The sequence below is a fragment of the Dermacentor andersoni genome, chromosome 4 (assembly GCF_023375885.2).
Source record: "Dermacentor andersoni chromosome 4, qqDerAnde1_hic_scaffold, whole genome shotgun sequence".
Taxonomy (NCBI): domain Eukaryota; kingdom Metazoa; phylum Arthropoda; class Arachnida; order Ixodida; family Ixodidae; genus Dermacentor; species Dermacentor andersoni.
Window position 1 is genome coordinate 61,232,001 of NC_092817.1, and position 21,144 is coordinate 61,253,144.

The following is a 21,144-nucleotide window of genomic DNA, read 5'->3' on the forward strand; positions in this document are numbered from 1 at the left end:
TCTCGCTAAACGTCAACTTTGCAGCGCATAATCCTTTCTCAGGCCTAATATTTTCTGTTGCGACGATAGGAAGGTGCGGTAACGTTGTTGGTGATTTGTCGACTAATTTTTGCATGACGTGCGTCGTATACCTCTGTAGTCATGCTGTTCCGGTCGGTCTGTATGAACAAGAATTTCTACGATGTTTGAGCGGCAGCCAGTTTCTGCATAGTCGCTTTGTGTCTTTTGGAATGAACGGCTGCGATTGCGTTCAGCCTGTTTTTCTCGCGCGCTCTATTACCGCCGGTGTTCCTTCGTCGTGGTTTTGTCATAAACTGTTTTTGAAATTGGTGACATAACTTTGGGGAACGCCATCGGCCAGTCGTACAAAACGGAAAGGACGTACAAATTGACTCAAAATTAATTTTTATTTCCGGGTCGCAACTTTGCTTGGGGACGCTAGTAGTAAAGCCAAGGATCGCTTTATTTTGTTGGCAAAGCATAATCCTTCTCAGCTCGATCACCACAGTCGCTGTGATATTATGTCTGAACAGCTCACAACAAAGCCGAGACTTGCGAATGGCGACGCAGAGTATGCCATAGGATAAGTTTTATCGCGACAGTTCGTTTCGCCATTTCATTCCGCCAGTTTGCGCAGTCTCCTGATTCCGGTATAGTCGCGGTGGCGCACAGCAGAGGCGCTTTTCGTTATGTATTTCGATGGCTGTTTCATAACTTCGTTGGTTTTTCTTTTTTTTTTTCTCGCAGGTTTCTGAATGCCGTACTCATGGACTCGGACAACGTAAATGTGACTGGAACAACTGTCCCAACGACAAGTTGGGCCGCTGTAATTACTGTCATTTCTCGAAATAAAAGCTGTGGGCAACACCACTTTTCAGTGCAGTACAAGTATTTCCCGCCCTGCCTACAGGAATGGCAGCAGGCACGTCAAGACTGCAGCTACAGCAGCATAAAACTGTCACAGTGTCAAATGTCCAAATCCTATTGTAGCGAAACGAGGCCGTCAGAGTTATAGTTGAACAGTGTTGTTTCCCCAAGGGCTCTAGCATGTAAAAGTAGTAGTAGAATGTTTTAGTTACCGAAAGGCAGAAAGGTCGGCCTGGGTTTGTGCAGTTTGAGCTGCTGCTAGTGACTTGAGGATGTGGTACAGTGGTTTAAATAACCGAGTAACCGTATGCTGCATTCGCCATCTCGCTGATGGCTGCCACTAAGCGTGGCCTTCGTTAGCGTGGCCTTCGTTACTTCGTGTCGCTTCCCGCAATAAAATCGCACACAACGTTTTCGTATCGCTGGAAAGGACGGTGCTATATGCTCTGTAAACCAATAAGCCGCACTCTGTTCAAACTATATAACTCCTACAGTGGCACCGGACACACTGCAAACGCCCTGTAGCTACTGCCTTTAGTACCGCAAAATATTTTAGTATACCGAATCGTCACGCAAAGCAAGTGCTTGGTATTCTCGATTCATTCGAGTGGAAAGAACCAGCGTCTTCCAGAGTCTCCCAGCACAAGAAGGGTGAAAGCCAATGAACGGATGCGACTGAAGCGACTCAGTCGATCTCCTGGGACGAAGGCTCCAGCAACAGCAGTAGCAACAACAACAAGGCAGTCATAGAAAGGATTTCGCCTATCGCAGTTTAGCTCAGCGAAGTGCCCATAGATTTTTTAGGAACAGCGGCCTTCGCAGAAATACCTGGGGTCATAACTGCGTCACGACTGCGTTACGTCTGTACGTCTGTACGGTGCGTCTGTCCTTTGCTACCCTAATACAAGTTTTCTTGAGCAACCAGTCTGTATCCACTTTGAATTTGTCTCATCACTTTGACAGAGGAACAACAAACTTTCCGTTCATACTCCGTTTATTCCGTCAAGACTACCACCGTATACATGACTGTCCATCGACAAGCAGTGCCTCCTCGTGGATACACTACTCGTCAGAGAAGTAAGACACTTCCGACATTATATTTCTTGCGGTAAATGAAAGTACCCTGATACAGTAGAAAAAAATACTGGCAAGATTCAGACTTTATCAATTCAGTATAATAGGTTTTCCATGAGCCAGTTCCGGCTTTGTATCCCGAGTAGTGCCTGTGCCATGACGCAGGTGGTGGTCGCGTGGAAGAGGAACATCGTGATGGACTGGCACTCGGTCCGCTGTGCTGCATGGCCCAATGCATACACCAGACAGCGCATGACTTCAGCACACACCTCCTGAGAAATGAATTCAGAAACTAGCTCGTAGAATTTTGCTGAATTACAAAAGTGAGCTCTCAAGCCTTTGCCAGACAACCTCCTCTTTGATAGAATTTTGAGGTCCATGACCTTCATTGAACGCAAAACAAAAAATGAACAGTCGGAAATGTGACGTCAGTATATATAACTATAGCTCGCCTAGACTTCAGTGGTAAAGGATCAAAATAAATCCCCAAATACAGATCAGCTCTGGACATGAAAGAACGGACTTAAGTTGTACGCTGGTGGGCATAAAAAAATGTTTACGGAGAATCGCGCTTGTACTAGCTCGGGAGTGAGCAATGAGCAAATGAAACGCGTATGAGCGATAATATATGTTTATGCATTGTAAACAAGGTGTCATGCAAATTCGCAGGCATAAAAAAGGGGGCTTAAATTAAAAGTAGGAACTGACATCTCGCCATTTCTCTAATCGTTGCGTGATGTCATAGACCTGGTGATTGTTACGGAGAATGTGGTAGAAAATCCTGTCCTGTACTTTCATATTTAGAAAGCGAACAAATTCATTCCATTCACTTGCAGTTTACTTGATCAGAAAATTCCACCTCGCTGTCCGTTTTATGTGTATGTGTCGCCAAACGATCATCTCTTTTACAAGTTCTAACAAACTAAGAGAAAGTAGTACAATTCTAGTTAAAGTGACTGGGCAATAGTGCAGGCCGTAGGACTAGAACGCGATGTTCGAATTCACTATAAAAGGCATAATTCACAGAAATATATGAGCACTTGCAGGATAGTTAGCTGGTGGCCTCGGTGCAAAAGACGTCTGCCTCGTTCTGCCCGAACACATGCAGTACTGGCACTGCGCTTGTGTAAGCCACTGTATGGCCTCGTTACTGCAAATATCGTAAAGGCGAAGTCGTTCAATGACCTTCTGGATTTTCAATACTTGCTTTCCTGATATTAATTGGTTCCGCTCCAGGAGTGCAATATATAAATCGTTGTTATCTCGTCCGCTTTTTTCGGAATCGTTCATCGAATTAATGAATTCCTTTAAATTAAATCTTAATTCATCGAATTAAGAGCCCTCGGCGGGCGTGAGAACCAATATCGGTCGGATATTGGCTCGTATTAGTCTTACTTATCCACCGCAGTATAACAGTGGGTGCACCGTGCTTCGGATTGAAAATGACGACGACGCATTTGTTGACACCGACGCCTGACTGTGGTTTCTATGGAACAATTGTGCACACGAACAAACTAACAGAAATCTCAACGTTACATTGGCCTTTGAATGTACAACTTTTCAGTGCTAACTATACGTACAAGAGAGCACCTCGGTATTTTCAGTACTGCTCCATCTTAGAATGGACATATTAAAGCGTGAACAAAAACGGATTGTACCGCTATTACAGCCTACTGCAAAAGCGTGAAGGACAGAAAAAGCCAGGTATTGAGTTAAGAGCCTTAACACAGGCATACACGAACGTTGGAACTTTTCTCTATTGCTTTATAACGATGCCGTCACTTGTTACTGCACTGCCACGGCGTCAAGTCATGCTAAGCAACGCGGGGGTCAGCGACTACATTTGTAGAATCGCCATACCTCAGCTAAAGCCCCTCCATGTGCGCGCCACCACCGCTTATCGGCGGGAACGTGCATGGCGGCGCTTTAACCTCAGTCTTACGTGCAGGTGGTCAACGCGCAGTCATGTATGCGGCACTTGTGTTTGGGACGGCACAGCGTGGTCGTGCACGTTTTTGGCGTTTGTCTACGCAATGGTGTGGAAAGGCAAGTGGTCTGTTGTGCACTTGACATAACTGTACTACGCAAACTTCTGATGACGACGCGTACCGTCCAAGGCATTTTCGGCAACGCTGCCAGGGTATAAGCGCTATAAGCGTATAAGTAAGCGCTCCTCAAGGCGAAGTTACCTCCGCCCTGAACTCCAACGTCACCGCTGTCGCAATTTCAATTTTTTTTTTTCTGAAAGGCTTCATGTTATCTCAGCGGCCTATTTCACACTTATATCTAATGTAGCAGAGAGAAAAGTGTAAACGGGGTTTTAGTTCGACAGCCACGAACTGCCCATTATGATATGCCATCTGACTCCTATGACACTCGACTTCGTCCTCGTTTCTTCGTTGTCCATACTTTTTCGCGTTTCTTCTACAGGATACGGCGAGCATACACGCGTTTGTTCGATGTATTGATATTTTTTACCTATATGTTACAGCTATAATTTCCCTCTCTCTCTCGACAGGTTACATTTTGTAAACGGGCAAACGTACTTTGCTATAAGCTCCTCTCACACCACATCCTTTGTGGGGGAGCGACTCAAGGTAAAGGCTAAATGAATAGGCGGCGGTATAGTTGAGCATGTTCTCCTTCCTGAACAGGAGAAGGCGTGGCTGTGGCTTGCAATAATGTGTATAAAACCAAAGATACAAAATTCCTGACGCGTTGGCTGCAATGGTCTAGCATTGATGTAGTCTTTGTTATACGGGAGCAGTGAAAACAGCCCGCAAAGCGGTTTCGCCAGGGCTCGTGGCAACCACGATGCGTTTTCACTGCCGCCGACTAAGCAAGGCGAGAGTGCATCTGGGGCAGTGCTCCAGTTCGCACCCACCGAAGATCTCCGCATATCACACACGTAGCGAATGCGCCCGCGGGCTACACAGAAACGAACGGAGCTGCAGGCTTCAGCTTCACGGTGTATCCCCGTCAGTCGAAGAAGCTGTCTTCGTCGTCTCGCTTTTGGCTCTGCAATATTTTGGGCTCCGCGTACATGTCGAGGCCCAGGACTGAAACGAACGAAAAGAGCGCTAAGGTTCATTGGTGGCTATCCCGGAACGCTTCTGCAAGTGTACAGGAAGGCGGTCTACCAGGTCTGGATATAATAGTTGCATCTCTGGGGTGAAAAGCTGCTACCCAGGAGTACAAATGTAAGGAAAGGACAAAGTTACTCACCTTTCCGTGAAATAAGCGAAGGCACGTCATGTTTAACCTTGGCGCTGATTAGATTCCTATGAAGAAAAAAAGTAATCAATCAATCTGTTTTAGGGCGTCCTATACCAAAGCATCCCATATATATACAAGGGGCTAGGGCGAAGCAGCGAAATATATCTCACAATTTTGCAATTGTTGCTTGATACGGCCTCGCGATGGTAAAAACACAACCTGGGGCCTTACTGATCGCAGCTTCTCGTTCTTTCAGTGGCACCCTTTGCTGCAGTAGTGAAATAATGTGGCACCGAAGTAGAAACTGTGCGGCAACCTATCCAGAGAGCAATGTATTACAACGCCATGTGCCAGGACATATAGTCTGCCTTGCCTCAGGGTCTGGTAGTTCCAACTCTAATGCTAGGTTTTCATGGAACAGAATATAGGTCGGGGTTCCTTTTTGACTACGGTAAGGTTAAATGATTTTTCGTGCGTCAGCATCTTGCATTAGGAGGCCGCGATTTTCCAGTTACCTATAAAGGACTGCTTTTACCAACCACGTGATGCGAAATTTAGCGTGCCTTCATTTCTTTTATATTAGTTGCGTTCCCTTACTCAGCACCTGCACGGTATAGTCACGCGCAGATATTCTAGCATCTTACTTGGCGGCTCCTGCTCAGGCAAGTGCAGACGTGCAGATATCTAACGTCATCTCTGAACATCAGCTTCGAAAGATTAACGTGAAGACAGCCGGTATGAGAAAGAACTCACTGTATGTTGACAGAGGTCACGTCATACTCCGGAGGGGAGCTATCATTGCTGCCAGCTTTGGGATCCTCGAGCTCTTCGGGACTCTTTTTATACCTTGGGTGGGTGCAGTGAGAAAGTGCGCTGTGTCACGATGGTGCAGTGCAATAACTTTACGTGTAACTTAAACAATGAACGTTTTGTTTCGTGCACCGATGTCGCCTACTTGGAAGAAAATTCAGGTATGCCTTCAAATGTAGAAATAAACAAAAAACATTTATTTGCCATAGAAGCTTGAATATGACATGCAAGTGCATTCAAAGCAATGGCATACCTATCGGTTTCATCTATAAATATATAGGTGGTCTTTTTTTTTTTGCTTTTTGTGCATTTCTAAGCAATGCTACTGAATAGATTCTAAAGAAAACTACGATCAGTATAGACCAATTAAGCATTATTCCTAAACTATATTTCCTTTCCTTTGGTGACTGAAATTTCATTGTTATAGGACACAAAATGAAGGCCCAACTTAGCCTTTACAATGTCGTGCCTAAACGCTGCGCGAATGACGTCAGTGCGACGTGACCTATTCTGAATATTTCTCTTTCAATATTTTATTGTTGCATCAGAAACAATGCTAACGGCAAGAAGAGGCTACGGAATGGTTATAATGTCACGAGGATCCGGTGGCGGAATATTAAAGATACGTCGCCAACGAAATTTTGCTTCTGCGTCCCTCCTGGACGACAAAGCGTTCGCCCACATAGAGGCTTACTTATTTCTGATGGCAGAAGAGAAATGTTTTGATATAACTGTAAGATTAATTTCTTGCGTAATTACATCCGTTTTCGTATCTTTCACACGCAAACAAAACTGTCGCTGTATATGTGCATCGAGTCTTAGCGTATCTTCATGAATTATTTGTATAGCTTCGTGCTCGGAGAGCGTTCTGAAGTTTGTTTTGAGCAACCAAAATACGAGTGCGTACAGATTAGCTTCTACAGTTAAACATGATATAGACGCGGCTAATGCGAAATATATACTTTACAATAAGAGATAAATGAAACCCTATACGACCGCGTGTCTTACTTGGGTTGGCTGGTCATAACTGCGGCTGCCATTTCGTTCTCAATGTCAGTGCTGCTCTCCGAGGGCTGGTCCACCACGGAAGGCTTTTCCGGAGCAGTGGGCTTCACATTGCCAAGGAGAAATTGGTAGGCAGTGGTATCTGAGCGGCAGAAAGAATGCAGCAAAAGCGTTGCGTTCTGGGGGGGGGGGGGGGGGGGGGGGGGCAAATTATGATCGAGTTCTGCTGTTAACAGCGCAAAATGTAGACAAGAGACGAGACAAGAAGACACTTCTTATCTCGTCTTCTTGTCTCGTCTCTTGTCTGCATTTTGCACTGTTAACAGCAGGATAGAAAACCAGCAAGCCCAAGCTGCTATTCTAGCGAAATGATCGAGTTGTTGTGCAGATATTAAGCTGAAGAAAAGAAGATAAGTTTGCAGATCCAACGCGCACATTTCGTTCACTTTCATCCTACGCAACGCGTGAATGTCACGCAACGGTTATGTTTGCCACCTTGTCGAGGAAATAACGGTGACGACGGGTGTACGCACAGAAAAGTACGACACGCGCATAACTACATTTGAGGATTCTGTAGTTCCCGTGTCGCAGCAAAGCGCATACTCGTTCTGGAAGATTAGGGACAGCTCCCGACAGGAACATTCCCCAACTTAAACCTGCTCAGTAAAAATGTGCCCAACCAGATACGCTGCTAACTGCCCGGGATGCGGTTAAAATGCCACCTTGTAGCACAGCTCATGCCAACTTATAGCAGCAGTCACCATAAATCATAAATCCAAGTGCGGAGCAAACGGTGGCACTACTGGCCAGCGACCGCTGCCAAGAATTGGTCTCGCGCAGTGCGGGCGCAGGGCTGTTGGAGACCTGGACAAAGTGCCCCGCCCCTGCTGAACCCAGTCAACAGCGTCTGGAAAGGCCCTGACGGACAACAACAAAATACCCTGTAAATAGACACCAATAAATGTTTTTATGATCATTACGATGATGATGATGAGGATGATGATGCAGGAGGATCAGCCAAGGACGGGCACACACCCAGCCCCACGTAACCAATGGCTAAATCAAAGAATATGAAGTATACATGAATTAATTCGTAAACTATAGCCATGTCTGCTCTCTGTAGACGACAAAGACAATGACAGAAGTTTCAGCAGGCTGATTATTGTAGCCTGGAAGATCCGAAGACAGCCCAATGCTTGATCTGTACATATACTAAACAGGCTGGTGTTATAATACGTCTCCTCGTCTGCTGTTTTCGGTGCACCATTCAATTCCATTACCAGGCTGGTGTACTTTAGAACGTATGCCGGCATTATATGTTCGGGTTTTACGTATGAATTTACGTCGTGTTACGAGCAACACAGGTGCGCATATTTGCACGTCATAAGCCCGTTCGCTGGTACTTTCATTCGGGACAATATGACATTTGTGTGTATACATACAGGGTGTCCCAACTATCATGCACCAAGATTTAAAGATATCCACATGGCACGTAGCTCGACAGGACCAGGGTATTGTTGTTTGCGGTCGCTTGGAGATACTCAGATTATTTTTTGCATTCCGTCCAATTGCATATTTAGTCTTAATTAATTAATCAAATCAACTCCTCAAATATTATAATTAGATGAAAGGCGTCAAAAAGGAAATTGTAGAGCATCATGAAAAACTCCCGATACAGCTTTCTGTTGCTCAATACGTGCTACATAAATGTCTTTTCCAGAGCGTGAAAGAAGCCCGCGCGAATACACGCAAAGTGCCTCGAGCGGCCGGTCGCGCTGTAGTTTTGCGTGTATATATATATATATATATATATATCCACTGAGATAGTGAGCAACCCAGCCAGCTTCCACGCCAGACCAGGGAGGCTACGCGAAGCAAGATTCGCTTTAAAGACATGCACAGCCAACGTTATGTTGGAATCCAAATGACGAGAAGACGAGAAGCTTCCTTCCAGCTATAGCCGGGTACAGCTTTAGAATAAAGGGGACGCCCCGCCAAGATGACCGGAGTGGGACAGACGATTGCGTCCGCGACTAAAATAGTCCCGCTCAAAGAATCCTGCTTCTAAAACGCGTAATTCTCCGTATAAATAGACTATTGTGTTTTTGGTGACAACAATGCTGCGCGTCGTCTGCTTTTTAGCTTCATTGCAAGGGACAAAAGAAGAAAGAGCAGCTCTGCATGGATTTTGCGCTGGTTTACACGTCCACGGCACATTTACTACTTGTTTTCGGAGCTTAAAATGAATCATTTGCGATTCAATGAGTACAAAAAGACTAACAATGCATTTATTGAAACCATTACAAACCTGGGGCGAGAAGACGTTCGAGGCAGGAAACATACAAAAATGCTTCATCAATTGCTTTAAGTAAATGCCTTTGGTTTTAAATAGCGTACAATTCATATATATATATATATATATATATATATATGTTTTCATAAACCTATTTAACAGAATGTCATCGGTTTGTTTGTTTGTTTTGTTGTTTTCATTCCTTTTCACGCTTTTGTTTTTTTGCAAGCCTGCAGTCTTGCCAGTTCACGTAGCGTAGCGGCGGCGATCCTCGCTGCAAACTTTCATCGCCGGATCACGGCTCAGAATAAACGCGCGCGCTGTGGGTTTGGGCTGCTGAGCACGAGGTCGCGGGATCGAATCCCGGCCACGGCGGCCGCATTTCGATGGAGGCGAAATGCGGAAACACCCGTGTACTTAGATTTAGGTGCATGTTAAAGATCCCCAGGTGGTCAAAATTTCCGGAGTCCTGCACTACGGCGCGCCTCATAATCAGAAAGTGGTTTTGGCACGTAAAACCCAATAATTAAAAAAAGAATAAACGCACACGGCACAAATGGTGCATAGTAAGCTCGCGAAATAATATTTCCGGCATGACAGGCCATCACAAACAGTTTGAGAATTCACTCTGACGAGGGGCAGACGCACACGACTGACGCGACACGGCTTGGTTCGAAGCGAGGGCGGCCACCTTCTTCATTGAGTATATACAGCGTTGCATGCGCGTCCATTTCACGAGTCTTAGTTCCTCCCGTCCCATCTGGCCACAGAAACATCCAGGAGGGTCCAGTCCAGATAACACGGCGCAGCAAAACACGTTGGCTAGCTCAAACCTGCCCACACGACGCCTTTGCCACGGTACGAAACGTACGGAGCAACACGTGCGAGCGCGCACAACCATAACAAAGCCGCCATTGTGGCCCGAGAACATGGCCGATAAAGCAAATTAAAGAAAAAAAAAAGGAAAGAAAGTACCACGTCACTTCCTCCGTGGAGGGGGTAGGGCTTCTCCTCAGTTTTTTTTTTCCTTCCTCCGTGGATGAAGCGAAGCGCGCGACTAATCGCCAACATGTCGCGCCGCGTATTGTTAGAACACCGTTAGAACACCGTTATTGTTAGAGCACCGTCCGAGAAGTTTGAGCAGAATGCTTAGCTTTGCTATCGTTTTCTACGCTTTACCCTTCGAGCGAAACTGACTTTCTTTTTTTTTTTTTTTCCACCCTGCTTCCTTTTCCTTCTTTACTGTGGCCTGAAATGCTCCGTATTTTGGGATAGCGGCTCTAAAAAAAGCCTAGCTCTCCATTTTTCTTCATATAAAATGAAAATAAAATAGAATGCCAACCAGTACATTAGCTGAAAGAAATGCACTGTGTACCAATTTCGCCGTTTTACGTGGATATATACCCTTACATAGGTCGAACTCGAAGCTTGATCAGTTGTTTAAACGATCATTTAATGGAGCATGCGTCCCAGTGAATGAGTTCGCTGGCAACAATTTGGCGTCGCACTGCAAATTGTGATGATGTTGGCCTGAGCTTGACAGGGAAGTTGTCCTGAAACGTTATCGTTATAGACGTGCACGAAATGCATGAGGCCTTCGTCATCGACAAAGTAAGGAGCATCGTGCTTTAGGGCTGCAACGCGAGCGCTGTTTGCGAAGGAAGCTCAGATTTTCGAAAGAGTTTGAAAGAGGTGACACGTAAGCATAGCTCACACATGCTATTTGCCCTCATCCCAACTCAAAGTGGATGCCGTGAGCAATTATTATTATGACCGTTGACTACCTTCACAGCTAATAATACCAACATGTCTTAGTGTTTCCTCTGTTGCCGATTAATTCTTTTCACTCTTATGCCTTCTTTGCTGTCGTTGTGGCAATGATACTGACTGTTTCTTTTAACAGATTTATCCCATGGAGCACGTAGCACACTTCGACCTTTTCCGATGAATTATCTGAAGAGGGCCAGACATTACATGTATGACAAATCGCAATGTCCAAGTAGCTAATTAAGAATATGTATTATCAAACGTATTAAATATTTTTTCGCACATGTTGCAAGTGCAAAATTGAAGTTGTGCAGCGAGCCATGTCTTCCTGCATTCGCTTCGTAGTTTCGGCTGGATTAAGCTTTTAACGAATTTTCCATATTAAAATTTAGAATGACACATTAATTTTTGGTCTTTTCTAGACGTGCGATACAGAAAGCAAGCGCTGCACAGCTACAAATATCATTATCTTACCTTGCGGTAGAATGTCCTTGTCGAAAAAGCTGTCCTCGCTGTTATCGTTGGATTGGCCTTTTCCTTTTCCTGCGTTTGCAGCGAACAATACTACTTAAAAGTCCGAACTACTCGTTAGAACATTATTAAGGAAAAAATTATCAGTTTGAATATATATTTGTAGATTTATACACCTTGGTCGGGTGATTTATTGGCTTCCCCATAATATACTTATTTCTAAATCAATCGACATATTAGTTTCTTATTAACGTACGTAATTTCATTTTCGCAAGCACTTTCATGTTTTCGAGTTCCCAAGTGACAACAATTTCACGTAGATTGCGCAAAAACATAGAGAAAGAGAGAGGTGAAGGAAAAGTATGCATAAGGAATTAAGTTAACTAAACTTTGTCAGCCGGATGCCATACATTGTGGAGGTAAACAGGGGTGAGCGAGAGAGAGCGAGATAATGTGAAACAGTTTAAAGAGCTCAATTAAACACTCACAGGAGACAGCATGCACCTGTTACGCATACTAATTATTTTAGAACCGTAGCAAAAGCTTGTGGCGCGCGAGGAAGGTATCCGTGTGCAACTAGCACCCAGTTACATGGACGTTATATACGTTCCCCAGGAGGCTTTTAGTAAGTGTTCAGCGTATCCAAGGAGATACATGGCTAACGTAAAAGGTTTTGGTACCATGTCAATTAAAGAATTGTCGATCGCTTCTCGATATTTCGACTAATATCAAACTGTAAACCATTTTCGAGGAAGCGGTGGCGTCTTTTGTTAGAGCTAGCTAGAGTTTTCGCATAGTAACTTTAGGCTTAGCAGTGTCAAAACCGACTGCTGATCTCAACATAACAGCAGAACATTCCTAACACTTTTCCCTCAGCGTGAGATGAGGCTATAAGTGAAGGCTTATGTTACCACTAATTTATTGCTTTCGTGACAAAGAGCACGTAGCAAGGTGAATTCGGATCGAAGTGGGTGGCCTGCAAGCCGCCATGTTGTTGCGCTAGATACGCTAGACAAGAAGGATAAAATCCACGCGAAGCTCGCGACTCATTATTACGTATTGCTTTTATACGCATTTCAGACCTGCGAGTTTAACAGGGTCTTTGTGTGCGCTTCCTTAAAAGTCAAAATGAAACGAAAGTTCTCGGTTGGCAAATAGGTTTGCAGGGCAGCCGACTTACATAATTTTACATAACAGTCCAAAGAAAAACCACTGCTAATCACTCGTACGTCCGCAAGCTTCCTTGTGTCTTGTGCAAAAAAACATGCACGGTTTTGTTTTTAGCTTAAGTAAAAGCGCAGATTCGTTGAAAGCGAATATGTGAAAGTGTTTACGTACCACTTGGCGCCTCCTTTGGACTGTCAGACGGCAAGCTTTTGCTGCTAGAACTACTCGAACTGCTCAGGTTCCTGGACTGCTTATGAGACTTGCTCTTCTGTTTATCCGGACACTTTCCCGGTGCCTCCTCGGAATTCTGGACCGTGTGTGCGGACTGGTGGTGGTCCGCCTCTTGCTCCTCGGTGTTCGGCAGAGCCATGCGTTGCGAGTGGCCAGCCAGGTGGCGTGACTCCACCAAAGCAGCTGGCACACTTCTTCTCTCACTGCGATGTCCTGACGAGTCCAGCTCCAGAAGCTGTCCTTCGCTGCCGCTTCTCATGAGCCTGTCCGTCCCCGACTGCTGATTCCAGGAGGAGTGGTCCTTCTCCATGGGAAGCTGAAGCTTTGAGTCCTGAATCCGCGTGACTTCGTCCTCTCTCTGACCAGTGTCCCGCGACGCATCTTGCTTGCTCTCGCTCAACTGCAGCTGTTCTCCGCAGGACACTGACCAGTCGCTGTTCTTGTCGTGGCCCGCGTCGCTGGCCTCGCTCCTCTCAGGCGCGTCGTGCGCCGTTTGTTTGACATCATTCCGGTCAATATGTGACTCATGATCCCCAGTTCGAACATGCTGTCTCACCCTCCTCGTTGACCGCTCAGGCTCGTACGCGTCCTTCGACGTCCTCGAATTACTGGGAGTCGACTTGCTGGGCTCTGCGCCACTGCCGTTGGACGGTCGCCTTGTCGGCGCGACGTTCCGCGGCGCAGCGTGCGGCTGAGCTCCTCGTGATGCCGGGGTCGCTTCACGAGCGGCCTCTCTTCTCGACTGCTTGAACGATCCCTGCTTTTTCAGGGGAGTCCCAGTGTCGTGTCCTTCCCTGGAGCGGCTCGCTGCAGCCTGCCCGCCGTGGCTCCTGCTGGCTTTGCGGAGGCGCACAGTGGGTATGGACTTCGGGTCGTGCCGCCCTTCGTCTGTGTCGCCCTGGTGGAAGCTGTCGCCGCTCGTGTCACTGTCGGCTGCTTTCTTCGTGTCTGCTACGCAGTGGTCCTGTTGCTGACGCGTCTTACCTGTTGCCCCGGCGTCCGAGAGAAGCACTTCGGTCGTGTGGTTGATGAAGACACCTCCGAGGTCCGGTGGCTGGGTTGACGGACCCAGGCGCCTCCTCGCCGCAGGTGGCGACTCGTTGCTCGGGATGTAATCCGAGAACTGGCTCATGCGCGATGGCATTTGTTGCTGGTGGTGGTACTGCTGCTGTTGCTGTTGCTGGTGGTGGTACTGCTGCTGTTGCTGTTGCTGCTGGTACTGCTCTTGATGATCTTGCTGCTTCATCGATAATGTCGCGTCCGTGGCAGCGTGTGGCATGTTGTCTTCCTCCTCAGTGGCCATCGACCGCGCAGGTTTCCTGTCTAGCGCGCTGGTAGTGCGAAAGAATTCGGCACTGTCCGGCATCCAGTATACGGAAGGCTCAAGTAAGGATCCGCCGCTGTTCTTGGCGAAGTGGTTGAACCACGGCTCACTCGTCTCGCCGTCAGGGTATCGCGGACGTCTGTCGGCGCTGCTGGCGGGTTCCTTAGTCGCCGGATGCGGTGACGGGGCGCGAGGTTGGCGGTGCGCCGGAGGCACCGCGGCCGCCGGAGGTGAAGGCGGAGGCCTCCAACGTTCGGGGGTCTGGTTGCGCGAGAGCAGGAGGGGGCCTTCGCGAGGAATCCAGGGCGGTGTCGACAAGCCGAACAGAATCGGGTCGGGGATGTACTCAGGAGGGCTGTAGTCAGATGTCTGCGACAGGGCAATGAAGTAAAGAACTTTGGGGTTTTACGGGCCAAAACCACGATTTGATTATGAGGCACGCCCTATTGGGGGACTCGGGGTTAATTTTGACCACCAGGACGTCTTTAACGTGCTCCCAATGCACGGCACACAAGACGGTGTTATTTATTATTCATTATTATTTTATTTTATTTTGCGCCACAATTCCCTTCGTTCTACAATTTAAAAGCCAGTCGCTATCGCAAGAAGTGACAAGGGAGGATTTTCTTGCCGTCGACATCAAGACAAACGTGTCAGAACACTATAGCATGGCAATGATTTATGCCAAACCCTGTCACACACTCCCAAAAGTTGCCTAGGCCTCATCACACACACAGAGCCATGATTAGGTCTCGTTGAACCATTTGTTGAATTGTTTTCTTGGAAAAGCACAACAGGCGTTGCGTGTGTGGCATCAAGAAATTAATTACGGTTATGTAAACTAAAATATCATTTCACGAATAAGCATGTGCCCTGTATAAATGTAAGTAGGACGTCCCCGTACTGCATGCTATATCTGCGTGGTACAGCTTTGAAATGCGTAGAACTTTTGAGAATTCTTTTTTTTTTTGTTTTTACAATATACATTTAATCCCTCACAGCTGGCGACGAACACCAAGTTGGCGAAGTTATTTAACCCTCTTCTGCCTACCCCCCACCCCCTCCGAAAGAACCCGCTAAATCTTGTATATGCCCTTTTGCACTTGACCTCTTGCCCTTATAGCGCTCCTAGTTTATTAAAGTTGAATTTGCTTCGGCAAACGAACTTCTCAAAACTTACCATGCTATACCTTGCACACTTTGTAGCATTCGTGCTGAATCCAGTGCAGTGTGAACATGCGTAACTTGTCTTCCACGTGGCCAATTTTTTTCTTCACACACAGACTAACAACTACGCATTCTAGACAAAACAACTATTTGCAGTTCTAATGGCGTAATAGATGTAATTGTTCATATATAGGTTCGTATAGGTACCACTTTGCTTTCAGAAAGAGATATGTAGCTTTTCTTCTTCCTCTCTTATTTCGAAGAGAGCAGCGTGACCGTCAATGGAAGGTATGCAGCGTCGCATATGCTGTTGGTATACATACTGGTTTTGCTCATCGTGGAACAGTAAGTATTGCCCGAACATTAACACGTTTAACAAGAAATTATAAGCAATGTACAGTTCAAAAAGCAAGTTTACTTCAATACTACCTGTGTGTGAACAGCGCAGGGACACTGCTCTTGACAGGACAACGCGATCTTGTTCTTGATGTGTCTCATTCTTGTGCTGTCCAGCCACACTTAATTACGCATTAACTGGTCCAAATGCATAACTTCACTTACCGGAACTGAGCCTGTAGTGATAGCAGTGACTGAAATAACTCGCAGCTCTCAATAAATAGTGTGTCAACATGAAAATAAACGTGTCGGATCGTGGAAAGAGTATAAGAGCTTGCCAAAACTCACCTTCGAAGGCTGGTTGTAATCATATCTGTAGCTCATTTCTTCGGGACTCAGATAGCGTTCCCGGATCAGCTCTGAAAAATTATCCTGCAAGTTTAACAGTTTAGGGGTCATGTATAAATAAAAAACTGCATCAAGCACTTGTCTCATATCATTTAATACAGCGTAGGGCCGCTTTCCTTTTGTAACGGTGTCCTGTATATATGCGCGCATGCTGACTTAGTGTGGATTTAGCATAGCGCAGATTGCATCGAGTTGCCGCGTTATCGCGACGCAGAATAATCGTGATAAAAGCAGCTGTACTTAAAGTAACACAAAGTTCTAATTGTGGTCCATGTGTCCAAGTCTCTTAGTCGGCAAGGTTATAGTAGCCGATTCATTCGGGAAACACCAGTTCTTATATTATACGTAAAAGCCGTAATGTCGAAACTCCCTTATTCCTGAGACTCCGCTACAACAGTTTGATAAAACGCTCCGATTCGGTACAGAAGAAGCACCTTGGTTTGACAGCATGATCACCAATTTTGTGCCAGCGTTTCAAATGGCAAACGGGAGTTTTAGCCCGTAGTTCAAGCTATGCCGGCACACTGGCAGCAGTTTTGCATATGCATACGGGAAAGCAGTTTTGGCAGCGACGTTTAGTGACACTGGTGTGCGATAACGCGCTAGAATCGTTGTCGGTTGTTGTTGTTTGGTTGTCGTTGTCGTCGTTGCTTGGTAGTCTTCGCCGTTTCTTGGTGTCATCGTTGTTTGGTCGTCGTCGTTGTTGTTTGGCAGTCGTCTTTGTTTGGTGTTGTCGTTTGGTCGTCCTCGTCATGGTTTGTCGTCCTTGTTTTGTCGTCGTCGCCGTCGTTTGGTCATTGTTTTGTCGTTGTCATCACGTCGTCGTCGTTTTGTCGTCATCATCTTATGGTAGTCGTCGTCATCGTTTGGTCGTTGTTGTCCTAGTTTGGTCGTCGTCTAAACATCACGCGGTGGTCGAAAGGCTTCCGCATTCGTACACGTAGGGATAACTAAGTGCCCCTTGAATTATTTTTATTTCCTCAGTAGTGTTTGGGATGGCATAGACAGCCTAAGAAAACCCCTCACCAGATTTGGCCCTTGCAGACAGACAAGCGCCGTACGTAGATCACGCACTGAACATCGTATCTGCAAAGTATCAAGCCGCCGCTTGGCGCGAAGCTAAATAAAATTTCAAACTGAAGTTGGTGGGCCCTTCTTGGTGAGGGAGCGGCTCTACCTGCCAGACAATCAAGGTCATACGCATAAACGCCTCTACGTCAGACGCACTATCTGCAACGTAGCAATGTGCAGAGTAGCAGGCTAGCTCAGGCTGACCTCTCCATTTCTTTTGATGATTTATCTCTCTCTCCTCATCTCATCGCTCTAACCAACCCTCTGCCGCCCCCTGTTGCGTTTTCTTTTCATGGACGCCCTTTCAGACCCGCAGTTATTCTTTCTGCGCCTTACGTGGCATGCCCGACTGCATTCTTTTCTCTCATACAGACATTCTAGAAACACTAAAAGAGAGAGATAGAAGACAGGAAAGGCAGGGAGGTTAACCAGACGCACGTCTGGTTTGCTACCCTGAACTGGGGGAAGCGGCATGGGGATAAAGAGAGAGAGAGGAGAGAGAGCTATCACAGTTTCGCGCACATTTGAAGCTTCGCACCGAGTCTACACACGGTTGCCAAGACCTGTCGACTTGACGTATTTCAACAACGCATTCGTGGCTTTGTGTGCCATCGACGCGTGCGGCCATGATCCAAGGATCTCCATTTCCGAAAATGGTCTAGAATCCAGCTGGTTCAATTTGCTGTCCGGAGAGCGTCACGGGCGACGTCGTACTTGGGGCAGATACATAGAAGGTGTTCAATCGTTTCTGTGGTTCTATAAGAGTCGCACATGGGCGTATCCCCCACTCCAATGCGGAACGAGTAGGCCTTCGTAAATGCCACCCCGAGCCAGAGGCGGCACAATACTGTCGCCTAGGAGCGGGAAACTTTTGATGGCACTTAGATGGATCGAGCCTATGAAGATGATACTTCGGGAGATTGGAAGAAGACCAGCATTTGTGTGTCATAGCTTTAGCCACGATATGAGGTTTTCTTGCAGCGTCTGTTCTGTATAAGGACATTGGAACTGGTTAGGCTTCCAGATGGGCAGACCGGGCGGTTCCGTTGGCGATGTCATTACCAGCAATGCCGGTATGTCCAGTTAGCCTTTTCATGGCCTTTAGCGATATCTTGATGGTGATCTTCTCTTATTCCATATGTCAGCTGTGCATCAGTCCTATGATATAGGGAAAATGCACACTGAAGTGCTGCCTTAGAGTAAAGAAATGACCCATTTCTGAGGTGTCTCTTGCAGGAGGTATTTGACAGCAGCACACAGGGCAGCAAGCTCTGCCGCCGTTGTTGTCATGTCGGACAGTTTGCATTTCATCGTGGTTTTCGTAGCCGGAATGACAACCGCACCTGAAGATCTGGTAGGTGAGACCTAACCATCGGTATAGATTTGTATTCGGTCTCCGTATGTCTCATTGATTAATATCAGCGTCATCTGTTTCAGAGCTATTTTTGGGTGATTGGCCTTCTCTTTACACCCGGAATACTTAGGCGCACCTGAGGCTGTTGGAGACGCCACAAAGGCACTAAAGGCCTTGCTGCTGGTATATATCCTGGGAAGACAATCTGTATGGGTGATTCAGAAAATGCTGCACGAGGTTTCTGCGATGGCAAAAACGCCAAGTGATGATCGGGGACGCGGGGAAGATGACGGATCTGCATCCTGAGACAATCCACAGCAACGTATGTTTGGATAGAATGAACTTTGGCGAGCACGATTGTTGCAGCTGTTGATGCACAGCGAGGAAGTCCTAAACACGCGCGCAATGATTGGCCCTGTAAGTTCTTCAATGAGCGAATACACTTGCACGCACTGGACAACACTGGAAGGCTGTAGCGTAAGTACCCTAGGAATAGAGCTCTGTACAACTGAAGCATAGAGCGTACAGATGTGCCCTGTGTTTTCCCGCACATTAATATGTACCTGGGCAATCGACAACAGTTTTTCTTCAGGTACGTGCAACGACGGCTCCAGGAAAGATTTCGGTCGATTATTACACCCAAGAATCAATGGGTCTTTCCATCGGTTATAGTGTGCCCATTAATGGAGACTAGGTATGGTGTCATATGTTTATATGTGAATGCAATCAATGCGCATTTCTCGGTCCATAGAGTCAAGCCTTGTGTTTGAAGGTATGCTGATTTCAAAGTTGCTGCCCACTGCAAGCGCCCGCGAACCTGAAGGCGAGTGACCGCAGAATTCTAAAGGCAGATGTCATCTGACTATATAGCGAGGTAGATTGTTTCAGGTAAAACTTCAGCTAGGCCAATGAGTGCCACATTGAACAACGTGGGACTCAATACTCCTCCTCACGCCGCAGTAAGTGCAATATCCAGCTGTGGGGCCATCTTCTGTTTGTACAAAAAATGACTGGCGAGTTACGTAGTCGGATAACTAGCGAAGCATGCGGCCGCCGATTCCAATAGTCTCCAGGGAGTGATTACGGCGTCATGTGCAACGTTGTCATACGCGCATTTCACGTCGAGAAAGAGCGCAACTGATATGCGCTTAAGGCTTTTCTCCTCTTGCACAAACGTTGTCAGGCCAATGACCCTTCAGCTGAGGAACGACCCCGGCGAGAGCCTGCCATGGAAGCGGGGTAGATATTGTAACGCTCGAGATACCATTCTAGAGGTGCAAGGACCATCCTTTCCATCACCTATCTGATGCAGCTGGCCAGAGTGATAGGACGATATGCCGCCAACTCCAAGGGATATTTCCCCGGCTTTAGCAAAAGTACCAGTTGACTTAACTTTCATAATCAGCAGCAGCAGCAGCAGCAGCAGCCTGGTTACGCCAACTGCAGGGCAAAGGCCTCTCCCATACTTCTCCAAATGCCCCGGTGATGTACTAATTGTGGCCATGTCGTCCCTGCAAACTTCTTAATCTCATCCGCCCACCTAACTTTCTGCCGCCCCCTGCTACGCTTCCCTTCCCTTGGAATCCAATCCGTAACCCTTAATGACCATTGGTTATTTTCCCTCCTCATTACATGTCCTGCCCATGCCCATTTCTTTTTCTTGATTTCAACTAAGATGTCATTAACTCGCGTTTGTTCCCTCACCCAATCTGCTCTTTTCTTATCCCTTAACGTTACACCCATCATTCTTCTTTCCATAGCTCGTTGCGTCGTCCTCAATTTAAGTAGAAGCCTTTTCGTAAGCCTCCAGGTTTCTGCCCCGTACGTGAGTGCTGGTAAGACCAGCACTCTTGTTATAGCACTGTTATATACTTTTCTCTTGAGGGATAATGGCAACCTGCTGTTCATGATCTGAGAATGCCTGCCAAACACACCCCAGCCCATTCTTATTCTTCTGATTATTTCAGTCTCATGATCCGGATCCGCGGTCACCACCTTAACCTAACTTTCTAACTTAACTACTTAACTTTCATTTCCGGGGAACACTACCTCTATGCCATGAGTTGTTTAAACTGTTCAGAAGCACTCTTCTTGCCTTTTGTCCAAGGTGTCCCAGGGCAGCATAGGTGACACCTCAGGACCTGGCGAGCATAATCGTTTAGAAACGGTCAGGGCAGCTTCGAGTTCTTCCATCGTAAAGGACACGTCTATTTCTGATACCCAAGCCGCAGGAAGGTCACTTACATCAATGTTGGTGTCGACAGGCTTACCAGTGACTCTCGCACAGAATTACCCCGCCACACCAAACTTAGTTTGGCCAAGATGGAGGGCCAAAGCTGCGAATGGGTGTCATTGTTGTGGGGATGAACGAAGACCATGGACTGTCCTCCAGATATGGGAAAGCGGCTTGCGAGGATATCCAGTGATTCACAGAATGTCTTCCATCGCTCACTCTTTATAGTTTGTCTATGCCAGGCTTAACTTTCTTCTGAATGCGGCGGGCGTCTCTGAGATCACAAATTGATATAGTGCGTCTGTGTCGTCGCTCTGCACACCGTCGATTCGCATGTAGTCTCTCAAGTT

At 46.7% G+C, this 21,144-nt stretch overlaps 1 protein-coding gene across 1 annotated transcript; it reads right to left on the reverse strand.

The window, feature by feature from the left end:
* Positions 1-1,843: 1,843 nt before the first annotated feature.
* LOC126536182 (uncharacterized) lies at positions 1,844-20,754 on the reverse strand. The gene is made up of 9 exons (XM_072287612.1): positions 20,657-20,754; positions 18,698-18,753; positions 16,077-16,147; positions 12,842-14,594; positions 11,507-11,575; positions 6,976-7,114; positions 5,911-6,003; positions 5,167-5,222; positions 1,844-5,000 (listed from the first exon to the last, which is right to left on the reverse strand). The coding sequence occupies exons 1-9, from the start codon at positions 20,752-20,754 to the stop codon at positions 4,921-4,923; spliced, it is 2,415 nt and encodes an 804-aa protein (XP_072143713.1). The 3' UTR covers positions 1,844-4,920.
* Positions 20,755-21,144: the final 390 nt, after the last annotated feature.

Bases quoted from the DNA above. Each gene is read 5' to 3' on its own strand.
- LOC126536182 (XM_072287612.1), bottom strand. From the start codon at position 20,754: ATGGAAGAACTCGAAGCTGCCCTGACCGTTTCTAAACGATTATGCTCG. The intron at 14,595-16,076 runs GTGAGTTTTGGC...GCCCTGTCGCAG, and splicing joins ATTACAACCAGCCTTCGAAG to ACATCTGACTACAGCCCTCC. The intron at 5,001-5,166 runs GTGAGTAACTTT...CGTTCGTTTCAG, and splicing joins TTCGCTTATTTCACGGAAAG to TCCTGGGCCTCGACATGTAC.